The following is a 25,613-nucleotide window of genomic DNA, read 5'->3' as shown; positions in this document are numbered from 1 at the left end:
CCCGTGGTCTATTCCCTCAAACCCCAGGAGTGCTTGTCATCCTTTCTTCCTTGTAAAACTTTAGCCAGTCACCTTCCTACCTGACTCTGTCTCCGAGTCTGGGCAGAACCCAGGCTGGAAACTGGAGGGGTCTGGTTGATTGGTGAACTTCACAGCTGGTTTTCCTACATTAAAACTACTATTAAAGTGGTATTCTTGGAATTAAGTTTCATCAGGTGATTTAGGTTTTTTATTATTTTTTAAAGACCAAGTTCTGTGAAGAAAGGACTTTTTTTTTTTTACTAGATGTGAATTGCAAATATGAATGTAGGATTTTTCAGACCAGATATAAGTAAGAATAATTTTAAATGCCCTATTTTGTGTGGTTTTTTGAAGCTCTTTTGTAAACTATGAATTTATTGTGTGTTTTATTTGAAAACACAGGTTGATTAAATCTTCAGATTGTAGTGTATAAGGCTTGAATTACATCTCTATTTATTAATAATCTGTCCTCACTAATGGTGCTTTTGAATCTCTCAAAAGTCCTGGTATAGCAAACCCCAAAATACTGCAAATGAAGCCTATGAGTCTTTAGAACATAGGTATGACAGACAATGCTACTCACACTTGTAATGCTTGACCTTGGTTGACCTTGGTGGTGTTGTCCATGTGCTTGCACCTTAAAAGGCTGCTTTTCTGGGTGCTCATTTATGGTAGTCTGGGAGCCGGACGTGAGTAGGGTGTAGAACCAAACAACTGCCTGGTAAATGCTTTCCATATTCTGTATCATCTCTGGCACTTGCAAGTAAAATCGAGTTAGTGTTAAGAACTAATTATTTTCTTCGTGTGCTGACCATTTGAACAATTCAGAACTAGTTTGTTAGATGTATACAGGCCAGAGCATTCAAAAATAGGAGCCTAACCTTACACTCCAAATGTTACTCGACTTTTTCCCAAAGGTATGCTGGTGACATAGGAGCATGAATCCCTCCCTACAGCCTCTGGAATCATGGAGGTGTATACAGACCGCTCGGGAAACTTCATTTTTCAGACTTGCTAAAACTTGCCATTTCTGAAGTAGCTTAACCTAGAAGTGAGAGAGTCTTGCAGTTGTCCTTTGCAGCACCAGTGAGCATTTCAAATAAAATTCTAGTGGAAAATTTCTGTGTAAAAGATAGCAAAAATTATACTGGCCATGAGGAACATAATTAAACTAATTTAAAAAAAAAATCGTAATCTGTAGTCATCTAACATCGAAAAAAACACAAATATTTTTGGAGTTAAGGTGAGATAGAAAAAGCAGCTATGACATACATTTTGCATTTAAGCATACTATTTTTACTAGTTTTCACTTTAGGTATTGCTTCATATCTGATTGCTGCTGTGTTTCAAAGATGTGTAGATGTCCTTCACTGTCGTTCATTGCTGCAAGTGACAAAACTGTTCCATTTGACTGGGTTTTTTTTTCCATAGAGCAATGTGCAGATCATCTTCTAGCACTTACTTAGCTGCTTAACCTATGGTTTACTTAAGTGTTTGCAAGAGCCATGTTAGATGCCTTTCTCATTGCAACTTGCTCTCGTTTTATCTTGCAAACTGCAGCAAGTGCCCCAAGTGCTGAGTGCTGTCACAGAAGCTATGCCAAAGCTTCAGGGGGGGAGAGGGGTCCGTCATGTGCCTTGCAGTTCTGGCCGGGGTGGGACCCAGATGGTTTACAGCTATTCCAAAACTTGCATCTTGTGGAAAACAAGTTGCAGGAGTCAGAGGAGATGGCAATACTCCTAGGTCTCCTCCCAGCACAGGACTGGGATGAGCTGAAGCAGTGCGTACAGACCCGCGAGCCGAGAAGTTTCCCTGGGTCCCATAGCAGGAGACTGGAGTTGGTGTCTTTGCACAGCCCAGGTGGTTTCAGGGTATGCTGTTGGATAGACCTCCCCACACCCCCTGATACCGCACTGCTGGTTTTGATGCTTTCATGATGCGAGGTCAGTGCTTGTGAGTCACTCTGTGCCTCTGGGGAGAAGGAGAGAGGGACGGAGGGATGGGGAGAGGGCTGTAATATTCCTGCAGTCCCTGAGCACCATCAGAGCACAGTGTGTGGGCAGAGAAGTGTTTCTGCCTCGTAGAGCCTGTCTTGACTGCTGCGAAGGGAGAAGGCAGAGCCCTGGGTTATTTTTTTCCTCCCCTCTCCACCTCACTTCCTTACCAGCTAGCTGACAGCCCTGAGACGCTGGGATGAGGATGGTATCTGTGGGAGGTAAGAGGCCAAAACGACCTGGTGGGCTTGCAGGAGAGTATACGGGCTGCTGAGCAGAGCTGCCCTGTTCTGCGGCCTGGCTCCGCGACAGCACGGCTCGTACAGCCCTCGGACCGAAGCGTCTTGGGATGCAGCAGTAATGTAGTCCTGTGCAAATCAAAGGGAGCAGCCTGAAATACTCAACTTTTTTTTTTTTTTTATGTGTGTCCCAACACTCCCACATCCAGGGGGAGATGATACTTGGCATGTACAAATCCCACGCGCGTAGGAGGATCTTAAACTTGAACAGCCAGCTGCTGTAATAAATAAAACATAGCAAATGATCCCAAAGAGAAAGGGGAAATGGGAGTCAAAAGGCCAAGGTGTTCTGGCCCGAAGCAGATGTTGGCAGTATCTGGGGTGGGCGTGCTGGAAGAGGAACGAGTTTTGCATTATGTCAGTGAAGTGTGTAGGTCCACCTATGGGGGCTGAGGCAGCCCCCCAGCAGAGCCCTAAGGAAGCCCAGCTGCTCTTTGCTGTCTGTGGGCAACATAGCTGTGCGCTGCCTCTGCTGCCTTTCTCCTCGGTCCTGCAGAACTTGGCAGGTAGGGAAAGTGAAGTGATGGGTGTATAAGCGAGCAGAGCCTGTGGCACCATGTAGATGTTATTCTCTTACTACTGCACCAAGGAAAAATTTTCCCTGCATCTTGCTTCTCTTGATACTTTGGATCAATTTTAAGTCAAGTCCAAGTAAGACCAAATTGCAACAGCCAGTCTAGAGCTGATGGGAATTACAGGAATATGATTACAAAGGAAGGAGAGTCCAGTATTCAGGGAGAAAAACGCTTATTTTTTTTAAATACTCCAGCAAGATGGAGGGACAGCATCTGCAGACCTATTATTTTCCCTTAAGCATCTCTCCTCGTTCTCATTTCCTTGTTGCAGTGGATGGAGATTGTCCATCTCTTCCCATGTCTTCCTGTCCCCTCTCATCCTACCCAAGCTGACAGACATGGCAGGTAACTGGGCAGGCTCCCAGCTGTGTTAGCTGTCTTCTGCCTGTGATGTTAAAGTCCATTTACTGCTCCCCGCAACTCAGCCCAAAGGCCTTTCCCCTCACAAGGATACATTCGCTCATCTTTTTTTTATCTAATAGGAGGTGAAAGTCCCACTGAACACGAAACCTTGTGTAGATCCTCTGCAAGCTAACAAATTGTTAGAATAAATTTATTCATAGGCTTTAACTCATGCAAAACCTAGATGCTGCTCTATCTTCATTACATTTTGACCTTGTTACTGCACTATTTTTCTTTCTCTTGAGTTCAGAGCTCCTTTTCCTAAATAGTCTTTGAGTATCTGTTTCTTAAGAAACCCAAACTGAGAAGCAACCCCACTGCCATCTTAATAGACTTACTTCATTATTCAGCAGTAGTTTTTAGCCTTTTTGCTTTTATGCTTCCTATTAAAAATATTTTAAAAATCCAGTAACAGTAAAAATGCCAGTATAACACTGTTAAGCCTCATGGCTTGCTGTTTTAAGGGTTGCTCTTTTTCGGGTGTCATTTGTGAATCTCTTGATGTGATCTGTGGGTTCAAGGGCCTTGTACAGAGCCTCAAAAACACTGCCATGAAAAACAGAATAGACTGCTAGGTGATTGCTTTCCTTGAAAGGGAGTAGGTCAAGTACCCATCTGTTAACTGTTGCAACTGAGTGATATGCACGAGTAATTAGGGCTGCCCCCACAAAATGAGAGGAAGATGCTGCTTTTGTTGTCAGTCTGCTGGAACCTGTGTTTCCTCACCCTATGTGTAGAAGTTCCAGGACTCTGGTGTACCAGGGGGCCTTCCCACTGCTCTAAACTTCATGATTACACCACATTCCAGATATTCAAAATATTGTGCTACATGATTTAGTGGGCTTCTTTTAATTCTGGATTTAATTGATTCGGGAAAAAGGTTTGGTAACTTCAGAACTGAGCTGCTATGCTTGCTGGAATCAGCATGCCTGCCGTCACTGCAGTAAGCGATCTGAAAAGGATGCGTATTTTCAAGAGGACTCTTCTTGGGAGCAAAGTAGCAAGGGTTGCAATGAAGCTGTTGAAAAACGAGCAGTCTTAATTTAAAAAGCAATTTCAAATTTCTGTGCGCTTCTGAAACCTGTTTTTCTCTGCAGATTGGTACAATCTCATGTGAAATTTGGGGTGGGTTGTCACAAACTTTTGCAGAGAGAGCCAAAAGTAAAATCTGTGTGCTTTGTTGTTTGTTTTTTTTTTTAACTGTGGCAGGTCTGCTATTTAAACATATTTTCTATAATTTGCTATGACTGCTACTTAAATAAAGTGAAGTTTAAACAAGACACATTGCTTTAGTGTAAACGCATTTATTTCAGGTTTTTAAATTTAATCATTTGATTGAATTTGTCTCTAGCAGAGCCTTCTCCTTTTTAAAAAAATGTGTATTAGGAAGTGATGGAGTCTTGGAGTGGGAGGACAGCACGGCAAAGGTACCTAAATATGAAGCAAGGTGCTTGACAAACAGCTCTGAAAATTCGTAGCTGAGGCACTAAACACCTCTTGTCATCTTGTCCAAGTTATTTCAGCAGTAGCTTATCAGACCAAAGAGGTGATTTTAAGACAAATGAGACTTCAGCACAAGAGTGGAAAATAACCCAGACCAGGATTCCTGGGTGAGACCATAGGCCTTGAGCACCTTCTTACACTGCGCCAGGAACCTGGGCTGGGGAAGATGCTCTGCATCTGCTCTGCGTGCCAGAGAGGCTTCCTGGCTTGGAATACAGCTGCCTTTCGCAGACCTTTTCCCCGTGCCCTCTGACATAGCCTGGGCACCAGAAGCGAGAGAACTATCAAGGCCAAGGCCACACCTTCAGAGTCCAGGCTTTGTTACGGCTGATGTAACAGGCAGTCCCCAGGGCATTTTGCTAGGAAACCGTTCTAATTTGCGGAAAAGGATAGGCAGGGTGCAAAAGTGGCTTATGGCCCGCAAAGCCATCTGCTCCTACCACTGCCTGTGTTGATGGCAAGTTTAGCACTGCATCCCTAAGTGAATCATGAAATCTCACCCGTTATGCTTCACAGATACTTACTTGATTTTCTTAAAAAGTCCTTTCTACCAAGGGAATTGGAGCAGGGGCCCTAAAAAATACATTTGCTGAGGTTCCTAGTTGAAAAGAGATTTTAAGAAATTCCACCTACCTCACTGCAGTTTTAACATGGCAGTAACAAAAACGAATTTCAAAAGCAGCCTCCAAAGTAGACGGCAATGTTTTATATGTAAGCATACCCATTTAAAAGAACATCAAATGTATTTTATTTGGCTTTGGTACTGCAGGTAACATAAGAATCACCATGTTTTAAATGAGTATCTGTACACTATGAGTGTCTGTGCTTAGCTGAGTGATTATCTTGCATGTTGTATGCTATTTATGATCCCAAGGATTTTGTGGTCCATGTGAATATAACCACAAAATAATTTCAGCCCAATTTTAATATTCATTTAATGGTTAGAAAGATGAACTTAAAGTTCAAATACTAAAAGTTGTTTCATTCACATTAGCTATTAATGATTGTAGCTTGCCCTGCTTTATTTAACTATCCACTCAGATGGGAGTATCTGATTGAATGGTCCAAAGCCGAAGCTAAAATCCTTCTTGCTCACATTGAACATCTTGGCATTAGCATAACTCAGCCATTTCTGGGAGAAACTTGAGTCTGCAGATACGCTGGTTTACGATGCCATTTAAGGCAATTTGATTTTTAATTATTTTGTCTCTCCCACATCCACATGTATGTGGGTAGAGGATGTTAATATGCCTGTACAATTTTGTGGTAGCTACGTTGAATCAGAACTATCACTGTTAGGCTACACTGTGTTGGCTGGTACTGTACGAGAGCAGTGGACCCAAAGTCCTTTTCTCTTTGTAAACGTCTAAGGCAACTCAGCTGATGGTCAGCATCCTTGGAGTAGACATCCAGTTCCTACTGGATGAGTGCTGCTGGATTTCCTAACCTCTCTACTTTGTATGCTCTTTAAAACGAGGCATATTGTGCTCTGCCAGCTGACTGCTAGAAGTCTATATGGTGCTAGTATGGAAGCACAAGGCTGCCTGGGAATTTGGGCTGGCGTTGAGCAATAATAGCAATCTGCTGTCCTTTTACTCTTCCCCTAAGTGGTTTTGTAACCTCAAGAGAACAACTGGTCACTTGGGTTATTACACCAGTTGTTGAAATAAATACATCAGCTTTCCTGTAAAGCGGCTTGCTGTGGGTTGTGAGTGTGTGTATGCACACATACATCCATTGGGTTATGTGGGTTTTTTCCCAGGGCCTAATGCAAAGAGGGGAAAAAAAGTGAAGAGCAATTTTGATTTAGAACATGGGCTCAGCAAAGCAGGAAGAATACTTCATTTTTGTGTAGTGGAATGTTAATTTCCCAAATCCCAGGACATGTTGAAATTATCTGAACTTTAAAATTAAGTGTATAGTAGTTCAGAGAAGTGGATGTTAAATAAAATAATATGTAGCATGAATGATACTGAATGTATTGCTAAAAATTGGTATTTATAGATTTCCTAAAGCTGTTAAATTTCAGAAGGAAAGATGAGGATTCTGTATCTCTATGTATTTACAAGGTGGTTAGCACTCCTGTAGTACTCACTGGAATTGTATTTATGACTAAATATGCTAGCATAGAGTTTAAATTTATTGGCCTGGTTTCTTTAAAATATTGGTTAACTGTTCTATACTGTAGTTTTTCTTAGCAGTTCCTTTGTAAGGGTGAGAACAGAGTTACTTGCAAACAAATGAAAAAAAAGATATTATATCCTTGCATGAAATACTCATTTTCTTAACTTCAAGAAAATATCTGTAATCTTCTTTTTAGAATGGCTTTCAGGGCAGTGATATGGACTGATAGTGTCAAGGAAACTTTTCAGTAAATGCTGTCATTTTTAGTGTGATTAGCTGTACCTTCCTTGTATTTGCAGTTTAATTTAGCATACATATATGTGTGCATGTATGCGAAACATATGTGAACCCTTCATTTCACACAGAATCACACAGAATGTTAGGGATTGGAAGGGACCTCGAAAGATCATCTAGTCCAATCCCCCTGCCGGAGCAGGGTTGCCTAGACCATATCACACAGGAACGCGTCCAGGCGGGTTTTGAACGTTTCCAGAGAAGGAGACTCCACAACCTGTCTGGGCAGCCTGTTCCAGTGTTCGGTCACCCTCACCGTAAAGAAGTTTTTCCTCATATTTATGTGGAACCTCCTGTGTTCCAGCTTGCACCCATTGCCCCTTGTCCTGTCAAGGGATGCCACTGAGAAGAGCCTGGCTCCATCCTCATGACACTTGCCCTTTACATATTTATAAACATTAATGAGGTCACCCCTCAGTCTCCTCTTCTCTAAGCTAAAGAGACCCAGCTCCCTCAGCCTCTCCTCATAAGGGAGATGTTCCACTCCCTTAATCATCTTCGTGGCTCTGCGCTGGACTCTCTCTAGCAGTTCCCTGTCCTTCTTGAACTGAGGGGCCCAGAACTGGACACAATATTCCAGATGCGGCCTCCCCAGGGCAGAGTAGAGGGGGAGGAGAACCTCTCTTGACCTGCTAACCACACCCCTTCTAATACATCCCAGGATGCCATTGGCCTTCTTGGCCACAAGGGCACACTGCTGGCTCATGGTCATCCTGCTGTCCACTAGGACCCCCAGGTCCCTTACCCCTACTCTGCTCTCCAACAGGTCTGTCCCCAACTTGTACTCATACATGGGGTTGTTCTTGCCCAGGTGCAGGACTCTACACTTGCCCTTGTTCTATTTCATTAAATTTCTCCCCGCCCAACTCTCCAGCCTGTCCAGGTCTCTCTGAATGGCTGCGCAGCCTTCTGGTGCGTCAGCCACTCCTCCCAGTTTTGTGTCATCAGCGAACTTGCTGACAGTGCACTCTATTCCCTCATCCGAGTCATTAATGAATATATTGAATAGTACTGGTCCCAGTACCGACCCTTGAGGGACTCCGCTAGACACAGGCCTCCAACTGGACTCTGTCCCATTGACCACCACTCTCTGGCTTCTTTCCTTCAGCCAGTTCACAATCCACCTCACTACCCGATCATCCAGACCACACTTCCTCAGTTTAGCTGTGAGGATGCTGTGGGAGACCGTGTCAAACGCCTTACTGAAATCGAGATAGACCACATACACAGCTTTACCATCATCTATTCACCGGGTAACATCCTCATAAAAGGCTATCAAGTTGGTTAAGCATGACTTCCCCTTGGTGAAGCCATGCTGAGTGCCCCTAATGATCCCCGTATCCTTGATGTGCCTAGAGACAGCACCAAGAACAAGTTGTTCCATCACCTTTCCGGGGATGGAGGTGAGGCTGACCGGTCTATAGTTCCCCGGGTCCTCCTTCTTGCCCTTTTTGAAGACTGGAGCGACATTTGCTTTCCTCCAGTCCTCAGGCACCTCTCCCGTTGCCCACGACTTAGCAAAGATGATGGAGAGTGGCCTAGCAATGACTTCCGCCAGCTCCCTCAGCACCCGCGGGTGCATCCCATCAGGGCCCATGGATTTATGGATGTCCAGATTGCTTAATTGGTCCCTGACCCAGCCCTCATCAACCAAGACAGACTCCTCCTCTATCCTGACTTCTTCTGGGGCCTCAGGGGTGCGGGGCTCCTCAGGACAGCCTCCAGCAGTATAGACAGAGGCAAAGAAGGCATTCAGTAACTCCGCCTTCTTTTTATCCTCTGTCTTCAGGGCCCCCACCTCATTCATCAGTGGGCCTACATTGCCTCTAGTGTTGGCTTTACCTGCAATGTATTTGAAGAAGCCCTTTCTGTTGTCCTTGACCTCTCTTGCAAGGTTTAATTCCACGGAGGCCTTAGCTTTCCTAGTTGCCTCCCTACATCCTCTGACAACAGACTTATATTCCTCCCAAGTGGCCAGCCCCTCCTTCCATGATCTGTACACCCTCTTCTTCCACTTGAGTTTGCCCAGCAGTTCCCTGTTTAGCCATGCAGGTCTCCTGGTACCCTTCCTTGACTTCCTGCCTGTTGGGATGCTCTGATCTTGAGCTCGGAAGAAGCAGTCCTTGAATGCTAACCAACTATCTTGGGCCCCCTTACCTTCTAGTACCCTGTCCCATGGGATTTCCCCTAGCAATTGCTTGAAAAGGCCAAAGTTGGCCCTCCTGAAGTCCAGGGTTGCGATTCTGCTAGCTATTCTGTTCCTGCCACATGAGATCCTGAACTCTACCATCTCATGGTCACTACAACCAAGGCTGCCCTCAACCTTCACCTCTTCAACCAGACCCTCCTTGTTAGTGAGGATAAGATCCAGCAGCGCTCCTCTCCTAGTTGGCTCATCCACCATTTGCATCAGAAAGTTATCATCAATGCACTGGAGGAACCTCCTGGACTGAGGATGGCTGGCTGAGTAGGCCTCCCAGCAAATATCAGGGTAGTTGAAATCCCCCACAACAACCAGGCCCTGTAGTTGAGAGACTGCTCTCAGCTGCCTGTAGAAGGCCTCATCACCCTCCTCATCCTGATCCGGTGGCCTGTAATAGACACCCACAACAGTATCACCCCTGCCAGCCTGCCCCTTAATTCGCACCCACAAACTCTCAACTCGCTCCTGATCCGCCCCTGGACAGAACTCAATACATTCTAGCTGCTCACTCACATAAAGAGCAACTCCACCACCTCTCCTTAGTGGCCTGTCTTTCCTGAACAGGACATAGCCATCCATGACCACATTCCAGTCAAGCGAGGCATCCCACCAAGTCTCTGTAATTGCCACTAGATCATAGCCCCCCGACCGAACACGGATTTCTAACTCCTCCTGTTTATTCCCCATGCTGCGTGCATTGGTGTACAGGCATTTCAGGGAGCGAGCTGAGCACACCGATTTCACCCCAGGGGGATGGGGGGCCTCCTGGTCTGCCTCAACACTAGAGCGTTGCCCCAGTGGTGCAAGCCCAGCTACTACCCCATCCCCCTTCGAATCTAGTTTAAAGCTCTCCGAATGAGCCCTGCTAATTCCTGTCCCAGAACCCTTTTGCCCCTACGACATAAACCTTTCCCATGTATTACCGTCACGCCTGGTGTCTTATACAACCAGCCATTATCAAAGAACCCAAAGCCCTGCCTGTAGCACCAGTCTCGTAGCCAGGCATTAATAGAGAGAATCCTACTATTCCATCCCACGTCATCACCTGAAAATGGAAGGAGGGAGGAGAAAACAACTTGTGCCCCAGACTCTTTCACCAACCGTCCTAGGGCCTTGTAGTCTTTCTTCATCCCCCTCAGACTACGGGATGCAGCTTCTTCCCCACCTGTCTGGAAGATCAGCAGGGGGTAGTAGTCTGTGGCCTTCACCAGGTTGGGGAGTTTCCTGGTGATATCCCTGATTCAGGCTCCAGGCAGGCTGCAGACCTCCCTGTGATGGGGGTCAGCTCTGCATATTGGGCCCTCAGATCCCTTTAGGAAGGAGTCTCCAACCACTAAAACTCTTCTCTTCTTCCTTGTGGAGGAGGTAGCTATACGCCTGTCAGGTTTTTCTGACTGTGGTGGAACCTCTGATATAGGTTGCCTCTCCACCACATCCCTTATTTGCTACCCTTATATTCATCTTAGGCACAACATAATAGAGCATATTTTGCCCTTTCAGAAGTTGATTAGTGGTATTGTATATGTACTTTTTCATTTGCTTCCCAGCAAATTCCCCCAGCGCATCCTGTTAATGCAGCTTCTGAATATAAGTTTAGTGTCTGTATGATTTGGTTATTTAGAAAATCCTTCCTCCTGCTTCCCCTTTAAACATTGCTTGTACGCAGTACATCACTTTCCAAACATAACAGCTGTTTGTTTAAACCAGTATAATACTTTAAATGCTCCCTTAATGCATAGACTAAATGGCCTACAAAATATTCATGTCGCTGTCTCCGCCAAGGAAGCAGAGCGTGCCGCTGGAACGTTTTCAGTTTTGCGTATCTGCTTGTTAATGGGAAAGTGGACGTATTTGTCAAAGTAAGAATGCCAGCAGCCCTTCGTGATAGCGTCACTTTTAAACAGATCTATGTTTTGCAGCACGGGTATAAGAAACAGAAGAGGTAAAATGAAGGAATCTGAGGGATTCTGTGCTGTGGGAGAGAGGTTATGTGGAGTGATGTTTACAGCTAGAAATACCTAAAATGGGTTTATGCAGGAGTGTAAGTAGTATTCTCTTTCTGCTGTTAAATGGACAAACTAGTAAATAATACAAGCATTTGTCAGAGTCCAGTACTTTCTGACTGGGGTCTTTGAGGTAGGCCACACGTGGAGAGTATAATGTTTAATATCAAATGTGCTTATTTGAAGATATTTAACGTTATATGGGATTTTTGATTTAGCACAGTGACACAAAATATACTGAAATCACAATACCTATTTGCACTTAGCAAATAGGAAATACAGCAATGGCGATAACAGTTCAATCACACCACCAATGTGATCCCTGTTGCTGATCTCTATAACATGCTCACCATCATGACGCTGGGCAATACCAGCTGCTGGGAGGGAGTACATGGGTTGGAACCAGCTCAAGCCCATTGCTCTCTTCGAATTTATTTATTTCTTTTGTTAGTTGTTCAGTTTTTATACTCTGTGCTGGGCTGAGCCACATATACGCCCCCTCCCACGCTGGTCTGGGAGACATTCGCACTCTTTTAATGAACTTTTAATGAGAAAGGTTTGATCCACTCAACTGTGGCGTAGCAAGTTGATGCACTCAACTGACATAGCTGTTCATCTAAAACAAAGGCCACCCTCGGGTCCCATTTGTGTTGAGATGAAGTCAGCTCTGGTTGCAGCAGCTGTGGTCAGTCACACCCTGCATTATTCCCTGAGCTTCAGGGCACATCACCCTTGTCCGTGTCCTCTCGGCCTTTTTCCATCGTTTGTTGGCCAATCACAGCATTTTGCCTTGAGATTTATCTCTAAAGAGAACAGATAATTCACCGACTTGTTTGATCGGCCATTTCTGCTGCGGTTCATTGGTTTTCAACACTGTGATTTGTGAACCCCAAGAGTCCTTCAGCAGAGTGTCATCCCCTCCAGGCCCCCCTAGGCAGGCAATTGTACAACCTAAACGAAGATGCTTCCCCAAGTCACTTTCACACATTCCCAAAGCCTGGATCACGGACCTCCAGGTTAAAAACCTTTGTCTCCTAGCTACAGTGATAGTTGTGGGACTGTGACAAGCACCACAGGGAATCAGAGCTGCAAGGTGACCAAGAGATACAAAGGTATGCTCCAGTGCTCTTCTCAGTCATGGAAAGCAATGTTAGCTGGATAAGCAGCATATCAAAACCCTGGTCGTTGTCGCTTTGTGTTTTTATATAAAATGAGTCTGTAAGAAAGATGAATGTTGCAAGTGTAACTATAACTGTACTTTCCAACTATGACTGTGAATTTGTGGAAGAGCCAATAACTTCTAATTTACATAACTGACTTCCAGAGTGGGGGAATAGAAAGTAATTTTTTAAAATTCACAGTTTTACTCTGATTAGACTTTTTTTTTTTCTCATGAAATCTTAACAGCCCTAAAATTAATCCCCTGCCAAGTATGAAGATCACCATGGCTGTTAGGATAATTTAAACTGAAGCAAGTTTTTGTCACTGAGTCAGTTGTTATGCTGCATATATATGCATTCATCACAGCTGAAATACAGTACAGCAGCCTGGTTCAAAAACAGTAATTGAAAAATTAATGGGGTTGGATGAGAAGGCTTCTTCTGCATAACTGAGGTTGGATGAAGGAGTAAACAAAAGGTAATGACAAATGGCCGTGTGTCCAGCTGGGGATGCTGTACAGTGTTAGGATGAAGGGAACTGTAGTGGATCTTATTTTATTTCAAGTCTTCATTCATTGTCTAGAAGAAGACCTGGAGCACAGGTTAATTTTTTTTTTTTTTTTTAGTTATTCCAAATGAGGAAATATAAACATTGTTTTGAAGAGAAAAATCTCAAAAACTTGGAGTTATAATAAATATTTTTGGAGGATAAGAACGTTTCAATATAGGCAAGTTGGAGGATGATTAATCCTAGTGCTGTAGTGAGGAGAAAACAGAAGTCACAGCAACTGGCATGTAGAGATGCTAATAAAAACATGCTTTTTAGGTTCAGGAGGCATCAACAGCAACCTCCTCCCTCCACCCAGACAGAAATGCCTGTAGGGGCTTTTGGGTTTTCAAGAGTGGTTGTAAACATTGCATAGTGCCCGTGCGAAAGTCCTCGCTGCTCCAAATCAAACCCTTCCCTGGCACTGTCACAAGCATCCTGCCTTTATGGAGCCAGGAGATCTTACTGCTGCGGTGCCGGTATTCAGTGGTAGAGGTGCCATAGTCGAGAAGTGGCCAACCTTCAGTTATTTGGGATTAATGCAGAATAAAGGTTAACCGCAACTGTTCATGTCAAATGCTGACCTAACGCTTGTCTAAGTCAGGAGAGGGACAGGCATCCTTCCAAAGTGACCGTAGGGGTGCAGTTACTTGCGGAGGACTCTCAGGCTGTGGTTCGGTGGTACCACTGAGCTGACCTAATTGCCTGTGAACCAGTGGGGTGGTCCCAGTTCCTCTCTTTTCCTTCACCGGTGTTGCACTTGGCCAGAAGACTTCATGCCTTTCCACCCCCACGCCTGCCCATTCTGCTGATTTTGGCCCTTGGGGCTGCGTTGCTTCAGCAGTTCAACCTGATAACCTGGCAACAAGCCATTCATTGTGTTAGGCTGGTGCTGTGCTGGGTCTGTAAATGGAACCAACACAGTGACAGGTCCAAGGAGCAACAGAGCAGCACAAGAGAAGGAGCCGGAGTACACAGCTGGGCTGTGGAGGTGGGAGGGGAAGGGATGCTCTGGTTTTGCCTGGGAGTAGCTGAGCAGCAGTGCTGAGCTTCTAATCACCCTGCAGAGCTCTCTGCTCAGGCAGCTGGGCTGGAGGAATGAGGTTATTACCATGTGTGGCTTCACCTATGCTTAACTTTCCTATCTGCCAGCTGGGGATAACCTTTTCAAGGAATGAAGTGAATATAAATTGTCTATTTAATTATTTGAAAAAAGAGAGCATGTAAGTGCCTAGATAAAATTTTCACGCAAGAATTTGCCTCTGTGCCTGTATTAGCTCACGTCAGTGGGGTACTGAGATGAAAGTGGAAGTCGGCTTACTGCTATGGGTATGTAGAGAGTCACTTGAGTTGGGTTTGTTTGAATCGTTACAGTAGTTTGTTTAAAAAAAGACAAACAACTCAAGTAGAAAGACACTCTTCCAAAGTGACATCTAGCTTTGCTTTCACATCAGGTTTTGGAAATAAGTAGAGATTAAACCTAAGATTAAAGCTACTTGGAAATAAGCAAAAAAAAAAGGGTTTGGCTCCTCCCTGCCCCATTGCATTGTCAGTAGTTCACTTCAATGTGGAAGACATCTGCTTTACGTTGTTTTTATCAGATGCATACTGTTATTAATAGAATTAGGAAAAAGTTGTCCCAAGAAAATGTAACACATCCGTTCATGGCTAAGCAAATCCAAGCTTTCCCTTTCTGCCCTCCTCCAAACTAGACCGGTGATGCAGCAGGTATAAACTTGGCTTAAAATCCCTGCGAGCTGTGCAGCGGCTGAGCTGAATGTGGTATTATCCTCAGAGCTGATGTTGCAAAATCAGCTGCGGTCTTGAGTCAGTGGAGAACTCTAATGCTCAGCAACTGAAAAGTATTGGTGCATTAACTTTTCATTCCATATTGATCTCCAAACAGAGTTTCAAAGAACTCATATGAAAAAAAAGAGAGCTTTAAGCAGGGATTACTTTTTCATGTCTTGTAAAGAATGCATTATGCATGTGGCAAGTTAAACCTTTAAAACTCAACTTCCATCTGCACTCCATAACAGTATCTTTATGTAATTCCACGTCTAAAAGACAAGGTTTGGAAATGAAATTAGTTTGTGTCTTGCACAGTTCCTGTAGAGATCAAAGGCAGACCTGTTAATGCAACTATAGCTATTCATGAGTTTCATAGCCGTGTGAGTTTCAAGTTAATTATAAATGCTTGTTTAATCACTTAACAATAGGGTATCAGAGTCTCATCTGGGCATCATGCATATAGCTCTCACTTTTTTTAATTAAAGCAAATTCCTACCTTTTTTCCCAATAAATTAATTTAGGTGGTAATGCTCTAGGCTCTAGCAGGGCAGGATATTCAAATCCTCTTTTAAAGGTTGGACAGTTGTGTGATTAATGTCTTTATTTTATTATCCTGTAACTGCCCCTCCCTCCCCCTTGAGTATCTGGTTGTGTAGTAGCCTGGTTGTCACTCTGGAGATGGCATAAATTGCTCTAATTCTTATACTAGAATTCCTTTTGTGACATTTTATTAAAATTTGTGTGCATTATCACTAGGAGACAATGTATTTTGAGGTAAACTAATGTATTTATCGTTTTAGTTTTACTTTCCAAATGCTTGGTTTTAATAGATTTTATAGCTGAAGAGGCAAGTAGGGCACCTGTCTTGACCTTCATATCACAGAACCCTGTGATAGGAATTTGAATATTGAGGATTGAGTCTAATTATTTCAGTTAAGCTAAACCATTTCAGTTCTCTGGAAATTAAATTCTTGTGCACTAGAGGAACCAGCCACAGTGCCAGCAATGCCTGAGGCACTTGCAGTGGCAAGGAATGTTAGATGAAAAATGCAGATGAATCAAACTGTGCTGTAGAGAAGGCAAAAAAGCCTCAAGTGCCACCTGAGAGCAGCCTCCTCCACAGCCCCGGATCCTGCTTGTCCACTGAGACGAGGTGAGCATGATGCATTGATCGGGCGTCACAGAGAGGCTTCTCTGCGCCAGCAAAGGGACTGGGCTATGCAGCTCCCGTTGCATCAGATCTCTACTGTTTCTGAGGAAGAGCAAAAGAGAGGAATAAAAGAACTCAGAAATCGCAGTCAGTTGTGCTTTTGGGGGAGAAAGTTCCTTCTTGACTTCTGAGGTGTGAGAGTTAATTATAGTCATCACAGTACAAGTGCTCAGAGCATGCAGAGAACTGTATTGATAGTCTCCCCCGTGACCTGTAAAGCAGAAAAGCGTTTAGCAAATTCAGATTGCAGTGCTAAAAAAAAAAAGCACCACAGACAATCATTTGGGCTGGCTTCATAAATGTTCTAGAATCAAACATTAATTCTGTTAACTCCAGAATTAAACATTAATTGTAAGCCTTAATTAAACAGCTAGAACTAAAATTAAAACTATTTAAAAAAAAAAAAAAAAAAAGAAAAGAAATCTTCCCATGGTTTGTCAGCACAAGTGAATCTGCCACCTAGTAAGCTGTGCTCTTGTTGCTAAGAAGCGACACCTGAATTTCCTTAAGTTCGGTGTACAGCTGTTGGCTCATACTGTACCACTATCAGCAAGACTAAAGGCCCCCGCTGACTTTTTTTTTTTTGCAGTGTCCCTGTTATGCACAGTGATCCAGCCTTCTCTTGCAGTAACTGAAGGGGTCAGGTTCTTCAGGCGGCTGGTCCCAAGGCTGCTTCCCTGTCCCCTGGATTTTAATGTGGCTCTTCTCTGACCCCCTCTGCTTTCTAAATCCTTGAAGTCTGGGCCTGAGAACCAAGCCCTGTTGTGCAATCCTTGCTAGAGATCTGACCAGTGCTGTGGACAGGAGTAAGGATCTTTCTGCTCAATCCCAGGCACTGCAGCAGCCCTGGTATAATCTCGAGAATTGCTGAACAGGTGACACGAAGAAACAGACCTCCTGACAGACCTCCACGTGGCTGGGTTCCCTGGAAATCACCCCAGTTGAGACCTTGGTCACCTGTGGTGGAGGGGAAGGCTGTGTAGCACCACTGGTTTTCCTGTAACGTGGCCCAGAGCCTGTTCTGAACAGAGGTCTTTGCTGTGAATCTTCTACAAGCACACGTAGTTTGCCATTTGAGGTGATACATGTGAACTTACTTTTCAGGTGACCACATCAGTGAAGACCAGAGTCTGTCTGTTTCTGGAGGGATTTTACATAGGTGTTTCCTTTTCTTTTTGTATGAACTTACTCTGCTGCTATTTTGAAGCTTGGTTGTCAGCAGAGCATTCTTGATGCAGTACATTAGAAAGATATGACAATATATAAGTGCTTGAGTTGGCATCTGTGGCTAGAGGCTGGGGAACGCTCTTTTTTTCTAGCAAAATGTTTTCCTTTAGATAAATGAAAATCCTGTTGTTTGGCTGAGGGGTGACCTCGCACAGGGGCCAAAGGTTAAGAGGCAGAAAGGCTTATCCGTTTGGCGTGTAGGATTCAAAACCAGGCATGTTGCCAGTAAGCTCAGTCAGAGCGGAGGGTACAATTGTATTTTAAATAAAGTTCATAATGGCATTTTTTAAATGAGCAGGAAGTTTTCTTTCTCTAATCAAAACCTAGATAATTTAAATATCTCTTTCTTTGGTCATATCCTGACATTGTCCATGGATAGGGGACCCCCAGAGGAAAAGATAAGTGATAACGGCTGCCTGTGTCAGCCCGTTGCCAAAAGAGATCATCTGTCCAGCAGACGTCAGTGGGAGTCTGCCTGACGGAGGGGTGTGTGCACAGAAACCAAATTACAGGATTGGAACCTAAATAAGATTGTAATCTTTGACTTCCAATCTGTGTTGTAACTTTTCTCTGTTTATTTCAGTATTTGAGATCTGACAGTGTGCCATCAGATTGCTCAGGATTTTTCTTCCTATGTAACATTTGGCTTTGTTTTTTTTTTTAAAAAAAAAAAAAAGTTCTTTTCACTTTTCAGGAGTTTGGTTATAGCAGACAGCGCTGATGATACACGTTCTGAAGGAAACCGTTCCCAAACTGGGAGTTCACAGCAATATAAAGAGCAGTTGTGAGTCTGAGAAGAGGGGCTGTGACTGCAGAAATAGTTGTCTTAAGGTTACTTGCATTTCAGAGGAGGCAGTGTGGTTCGTAAAGCAGATGGCACAGGAAGGGTTGCTCAGAGAAAGTTTAGACTTAGTAAAATCTCAAAAATCAGATTAAGACAGATGGAATTCTGGATTGGAATGCTAACATGTAAGGGGGTTTTTTTGTCTTTTTTTTATTTTACTTTCCCAAATTATAACCGTGGAGATGCTGGGGGTTTTTATATAGCTGACAATAAATTTAGTACTAGAAAACTGGGAGGGAGTTACACTTTAAGCAGCTGTTTCCGCTGTAACTGGTAGTTTTGGTTTGTGCTTGTTTGAAAAACAAGTAAGATGTGATTGCTGAAAGAAGACAAAGGAATATAACTATAAGAAAAGAGATTTAGGCCAGACTTGCTTGAGCATACACACACAGCAGCCTTGATCTCTTTGTGTAATGTAACCCTGTATTTGCCATTTTCCCAATTTGCTTTGGGATTCTTGAAGCCTGAGTTGCAGGGTTTCCCAGATGGCTTGCACTATCTAACGTTTGTGCATGGCCCATTCCTAGCTGCACTTTCACATGGGGACACACAGTCTTTTTGCCCACCCAGACAGGATATCTTTGTCCATGGCTTATCTCCTGGAAATTAACAGTTAACATAAGTAGCTCTTGCTTTGGACATGAAATATTCCTGTAGGAATATGATGGCAGGGCATGTGCTAGTGGTGCAGGCAAATTACCCTGGCTTTACCTGTGCCCACCTGCATGGCACTGCGAGCCAACAGGGAACCACGTGCCAGACAGCCCAGGTCTGACAGAGTCACATTCACACCACCCTGGTCAGGAGCCAGGTGTATTAGACAGGGCTGTAGGCTCAGGCATAGCCTCTCCTGAGTGTGGCTGGCCTGTCTGGGGAGGTGAGAGAGATCCCAGCTGCCCTGGGTGAATTCATCAGCCTGGCCTCTCTCACCTCAGCCATCTCTGCTTTGCTCTGTGGTGAGGAAACATCAGCACTGTGCACCTTTATGTCCCCTTCCTTCCTCCAGGACCTCACTGGTAGCACAGAGCAAAGCTCTTTCAGAACTTAGTAATTCAATAGTCCCACTGTAGTAAATAACAGAAAGCACAACAGTATCACAAATCTGTGGAAGAATGGGGCACGCTTCTCTTTAGCAGTTCATGTTCTCGGAGTTCACTTTCTGCAGTGCTTTCGGTTCCCCACCTCCATCGTGTTCCCCACTTACTGCAGATGTCCTTCCTTCTGAGTCCATGTGCCTCCAATTCTGTATGAGCTCCTTGCCGCGGTAGGCTGTAAAACTCAAGAATAACGTATCTGCTTTATCCCCACTGTTTTGCTGAGAGAACCAACTAAAGTTTGCCAGATATTATAGAGACTCTATTCCTTAGCTAATAATGAGTCTTCTAAGCAGCTTTTTCTAATTAAATACTTATTTTAGTGTACCTGATGCTTCGGTCTAAGACCTCCCTATTAATTTGAGGTCAGACTGATCTTGGATCACTTGCTGTCCTTACTCTGCTCTCTTCTTTCCCTTCTTCAGGCCTCCTGTTCTTTAAAAAGTGCCTGAATATCTCCTGACAATTCTGAAACTTACTGTATAGCTTTAAGTTTTCCTAGTCGTCTCTATAGATTGTTTCAGAGGAGGTTTTCTTAAACAATTTCTCTCCAAATTAAAGCTTGTAGTCATTCTGTTGCTGTGGAAATTCCTGTGATAATGCACGTTTAGTGTTCATGACTTCACTGCTGCATTAGATAAGAAGAAAAAGGAGCTGTTGCGTGGGAGAAAGCCCTGAATTAAGCAAGTTGTATACATTTCACACGTTATGTCAGGGAAGATAACACATGAAAAGGAATTAGAGTTATTCAGGCTGCTAGGATTTTCTCTGGCTTCTGAGGAAAAAAAACAGTCTAAATATTAAAAAGGAGGAGAAAAAAATCCCAGTGTGTGATCTAGGAACTGTGGTTTGGAACAGCAGTTCCAGTCTGTTGCCTTTCAGGACATCAGTCTTCCATCTTGGGTGATAGCCTTCATTGTTTCCCTTTGGAAAGAGGATTTTGGAAACCCTTATCCTTCCTTATCAGAAAGAGAGAAGGATGTGGAGAGAAGCCCTTATATAGCTATGGAGTGAAGGACAAAGGAATTTCCTACTGGAGATACCCATGGCTAGCTCTTGTTTGGGAAGAGAGAGATGGATTTGTGTATACAGGAAAATTGTTGTTTATCAGTCTTTGTCTCTTGATCAGTTATAGTAGTAGTTTCTATTTCAGAAGTTTGGATGTCTATTTAGGAATTAAATAGATTTGATACTTCTGTTGTTTTCTTATCCTCTTCCTTGATTAGTATTTAATATTCCAGAGCTCCTTCATTCCTTCTTATGTGTGGTTGTTTTAGAAAAGGCTAAACTTTCATGTTACTGAAATTCCTAACCACAATGTTCAGCTTGTCCTGTTTCCTTGCTTTTTCTTTAATGCATGACCCATTATTCTTAACCGCATCTGTTCTTTAGCATTCTTTGCTAGGCAATTCAAAGTGGGAAACATTAGCAGCACAGCTATCTGGCTTTGGATCTAAGCGTATTGTTCCTGCACATTTTGAAAATAAAAACTTATATTGCTTTTTGCCCTCACGTTTGTAAATACATGTACAGTTTGTAAATACGTAAACACATATGCATTCCTCCTTTCATTAATGTTGCTGCCTTTCACATGCACAAGATTTCCCAAGTTGCTTGGTGGTCAAGGGAAGGTTTCTAAGGAGGCATTCTGTACGTGCACACCAGAGTGTATGGACGCTGTTTTTCAATATGCGTTGTTTTCTTTGACTACTAAATGCAAAACTGGGAACAAGTCCAGAATCTTTTAATAGCTAGAATGTGTTTCAGGCTGATCCCTTCTAAACTGGCATCCTCCATTGCCAAGTTCTAAAGTGAGGGCTGCGATGATGATGAATTTCTCTAACAGGGTTTTTGTTCAGGGCTGCCTGATAGTAATATTTTCTGTACTGTGGGATTCAGACAGAAGGTCTCCGCTCATAAAAGGGCCTGATATCTTTCTGGGTGAAATGCCCCTAGGACAGAGGTGCTGATATTTTTGTATTAGATTCTGACATCCTTTTAAAGTTCTACATTGCTACAGTATGTTTCTCAGCATACTCAATTGTGTTATTTCACCATCGAAATTCACAACAGAGATTTTGTTAAGTTCTTTGTTGTTCTGCTTGGTGTTATGTCTTGCTGGCTCAGGGCTTACACCAAAAAGTTCTTAAAATCTCAACGCACAGTAGTAATAAAACAGAACTGTACCACCAATACTGTTCTGTAGAAATCAATGTATTGTTTTTAAATATATGTGAAAAGGAGGTCATGCTCTCTTTTCTGGGCAGCACATGAAGGAATGAGTTGCACGTGGAGTGTGAGCATCTTGCTTGTTAGCAGCTGAATTCCCCTGACACAAAAAGGGAGTTTGCAAATACCATCTACTACGTTGGGGAATGGAGAGAGCCCAAGTAGGGGACTTCATGCAAGAACAACAGAATTTCCAAATATGAGAGAGAGAACGAGAGAAAGGGGAGAGTGGGAGAGAAGAGAAAAGAAGGAGGTAGGTACTCATTCATGAGAACAAGGGGACTGTAAGCGAAAAATTCCAGAGTGGCTTGGTGGAGGCATTGCGCTGTTGCTGGGTCTTTTCAACACAGCGTTGCATTTAAGTCATTGTTATTGAAGAAAGGCAACAGCTGCTACTTTAGAGCATGAGGCAGAGGAACTATTGGAGGGGCAGAAAAATAATCATAGATATAGAGGAATGCCTTCCAGAGGGACTGTCTTGCACAAGCCACTCCACTTTATGTAACACAAGCCTGCTGACACAATGCACGGTTTAGTCAGAGGAGTGCCACGGAGTGGACAAATATCATACATCTGGAAACATTTAAACAAGCAATTAGTTTCTGGAAAAATGGCAAATTACTCAAGGAAAATGTAGTCCATTGTGTTAGCTTCTGACTGCATGTCTACAAGATGTATGATTCTCCTGACTGCCTTAACCATCGCTTCTTTGCTTCTCATACCCGCCAGTTGTATGTGGGGACAGGTAACATGGTCGTGTCAGGGCTGGCAAGCAGATATCCCTAGGGGCTGTGACATTTTTGCCCCTTTGGAAAAAGAGCCAGCGAACAGGGAGGCAGGGGGGAAGTGTTCCTCTCTTCCTCACGCTAGCGCTCTGCTTCCCACCTGGTCATCCTGTGCCTTGAGGACAAGGACCTGGTCCTGTAGGATCTCACCATCTTGGTTGGACATCACCAGGGACATCCTGTGCCAGCTGGGGCAATCTCTCCCACCAAGGTTCAAAATCTGACTGTAACACAGCCCACTTCATTGCCCACTTTCTTCCTGGGCTTCCAGCACAGCAGATTTCCTCTGTCCCTTTGCTACACAAAGAGAGAAAGGGGTGAGGGTGTAGAGCCCACTTCCAACCTTTCCCTCTCCCACTGCTGGTGGAGAAGGCTGGCTGGAGCAGAGGCACAGCCAGGCCAGGGACGTTACAGTGAGTTACAGTGCCGTGCTATCTGTGGCTAATAAGTGATGTTTGATAGCATGTGCATTTAGAGTTATGATGCTACTGTGAGATTGACGTGTTGCCCATCAAAGGGAATAGTGCCTGCCCCTGGTGATGTTCTGCCCAGCTGCATGTGGGTCATAGGTGTAATGTAGATGCCTCCACAGCTGGAGTTCACAGTAGGGCAATAATTCAGGACCTGGTCTGGCTTGTGGCAGAAACTGCAGTGTCTCTAGAGTGACGGCCCGAAATAGAGAACTGCAGTCCAAGCCAAGAGTGCCAGAGGTTAGCAATGAGCCCTGTGTCTTTTTGTCATTGGTGTGCTAGCATGTTCTCACTGCTGCCTCCTGCAGAAGCTTTTTGGATGATAATTGCTGTGGTTGTTTGTCATTACAGAAGTAACGCTGAAGGTCCATGTAAGTGATGCCAGCACACATCAGCCAGTAACTGAAGCCTTCATTGAGATTTTTACCAACCAGATCTCCATTGCATCTGGAACCTCAGGAGCAGATGGCACTGCCTTCCTCAAGTTTCAGTATAAGTTGGGCAATCAGCTGATAGTGACTGCTAGTAAACATGCCTATGTGCCAAATTCTGCACCATGGAAACCTGTAAGATTGCCTGGTAAGAGATCTTTATTTTTGTTCTGAGGTAAGATTTTTGCATCTAAAGGAAGTTACACGGTTCTGTATGATGTGTTTTAATGCCTGCAATCCTGGGTGGGAGGAAGAACTTCTGTGCATTTCAAAAACAGCAAGGTCTCTTCCTCAGTTAAGCTGTGGCATCAGGGCTGTGCAGAGATTCGTTCTGCTCCTGGCTGTCCTTGAGACAGTACTACATCAGTTTTCAAACAACTGTTGGTGCTCTTACAGCTCCACAAAATATATAAATCTATTCCAGATCTTTTTCTTTATGGGAACTCTGTTCTCAAGTGCTTTGTTTCAGCAGATGTGATGTACTTGGTCGTTTCTCTCCCAACAACTGTTGCACCAGAGGCTGTAGTGTACAAAAAAAAGTCCTGGCCTTTCTGTTCTTGGCCATGTCCATAGGACAGTTTTAATCTGCAGTTATGTTATCCAGATGTAAGGATTTTTTTCTAACTTAATTAGTTTCTTCCTCAGGGAAACAAATATAGCAATAATACATGCATGTTAGTTTTTGTCAGAATGCTTCAAAATTTTGTGGGAAGTGGGAGACTTTACATTAGTTATACAGGAGGGGAAACTGAGTCATGAAGACTGCTTCTGTACTGCTAAATAGAACAGATTGAGGGTGGCTTTCAGACCTTGGGAAGTGACATCCAGATGAAGGCTATATCCCCGGTTTTCGTCTGCCTTTTCTCTAATCCCCAGCCACAATTAGGGTCCAAAGAGTTTGGGAAAGGTCCCACGCTTGTATTATACTCAGACCACACCTAAATACCACCTCAGATTTGATAATTAGCCCAGGCCGAAGCCATGCCATGTTTTAAGTGCACTAATATTTAAATAGTATAAGTGATCACAGGGCAGTGCTCAGTCCCATGCCTTGGCTCCATTTTATTTATTAATATCAACATAGCCAGAGGGACTGTGTGACTTGATGCAAGGTCAAGCAACAAATGCATTTTCAGATGGGGAAAGTAACTTGAATTTCTTCAAACCCAGAATTATGCTTTAGGCATTTCAACATGCTGTTTACTTATCTGCATTCGTTTGCTCCAAATAAGATACACTGACTTCTTCCACATTTCCTCTACCATAGTCTGCCATGTTTTCCAGCTACTTAATGAAGCTATGGTGAAGACGAAGCCAGGCTCTTAGGTGCATAGTGAAAGAATAAGAAGCAACTAAAATAAGTTGCAGCAAGGAGAGTTTCAAATAAATAAAAGGGAACCATTCTTTACAGCAGCAGTAGTCAAAGAATGGACAAGGTTGCCCAGAAAGGTTGTGAAATCTCCATCTTTACAGATACTCAAAACTCAACTGAACACCTCCCTGCTCGGTTGAAGCAGGTGACCTCCAGAGGTCCCTTCCAACCATAACTGTTCTGTGACGCTGTTTAGAAATTTCCTTTATGTTTGGTTTTTTTTCTGTTTAAATAAGATGAAGTGCAGCTTCCTCAGCATATTAATGTACTTCCTTAAGACACAATCATATATGATTAAAGTATGCAATAACCTTTTCTTGCCTGAACCTTTTCTTGCCTTGTGTCTCATCTCTTTCTGACTCATACCCTAGATCTTTTGAATGCAACATACTCTTCCATGGCCTGGAGTTTGTTTGGTTAGGTTTTTTTGCTTGTTGCTTTTTCTTAAATATTGATTTTGAAAGAGGGGAATCAAACATGGCATTATTGTTTTGGTAAGTCATTGAAGTTTAAAGAGCAGTAATTGTATACAGTTTCCACAAATTATTTCTTTCCACGGCTGAAATGTGATCTTAACTCAGAAAACAGATTCCTTTCACCTCTGATCTTCCCCCATTGAAACTGGTAGATAGTTTGTCATTGATTTAATTGGGAGTAGAATCCTTTCTTTTGCTTTCGGTACCTTGAACTTAATCCTTTCTTTGATTAAAGAAACAACAAGTTACAACTTGATACACCCCATGTAGATTTAATAGGGTTGTTCTTTGAATTGCTCCTTAAAGGAGATGTGATATAAAAGTTGAGGCCCAAGACTTAGGCTGTTATTTTTTGTGTTGACTAAGATGCCTATAGTCTTTAAAAAACTCCCCAATAACTGTTTGTATTTAAATGCCTGTCATGTTTGTAACCAGCACAGTACAGAAGTTCTGAAGACCATGGAAGTTTTGTTGTTGTTATTTTTAACCTGGGTTGAATGATGGGGAACAGACAGCATATTTAAATCTTGTTTTTTTTGCAGTGTGCACTCTGGGTACA

The 25,613-nt window shown here is 43.5% G+C and overlaps 1 protein-coding gene across 1 annotated transcript in view; it reads left to right on the top strand.

Moving 5' to 3' along the window:
- Positions 1–25,613, top strand: part of FAM171A1 (family with sequence similarity 171 member A1) — a 97,673-nt gene that overhangs the window by 35,553 nt on the left and 36,507 nt on the right. The window contains exon 2 of the mRNA XM_068405346.1: positions 23,127–23,354. Within this exon, the coding sequence (XP_068261447.1) occupies positions 23,127–23,354 (228 nt within the window). The remainder of the gene's footprint in view (positions 1–23,126; positions 23,355–25,613) is intronic.

This window comes from Nyctibius grandis, chromosome 7, assembly GCF_013368605.1.
Source record: "Nyctibius grandis isolate bNycGra1 chromosome 7, bNycGra1.pri, whole genome shotgun sequence".
NCBI lineage: Eukaryota > Metazoa > Chordata > Aves > Nyctibiiformes > Nyctibiidae > Nyctibius > Nyctibius grandis.
Note: the sequence above shows the minus strand (reverse complement) of the source record. Positions and strands in the feature narration are given on the sequence as shown.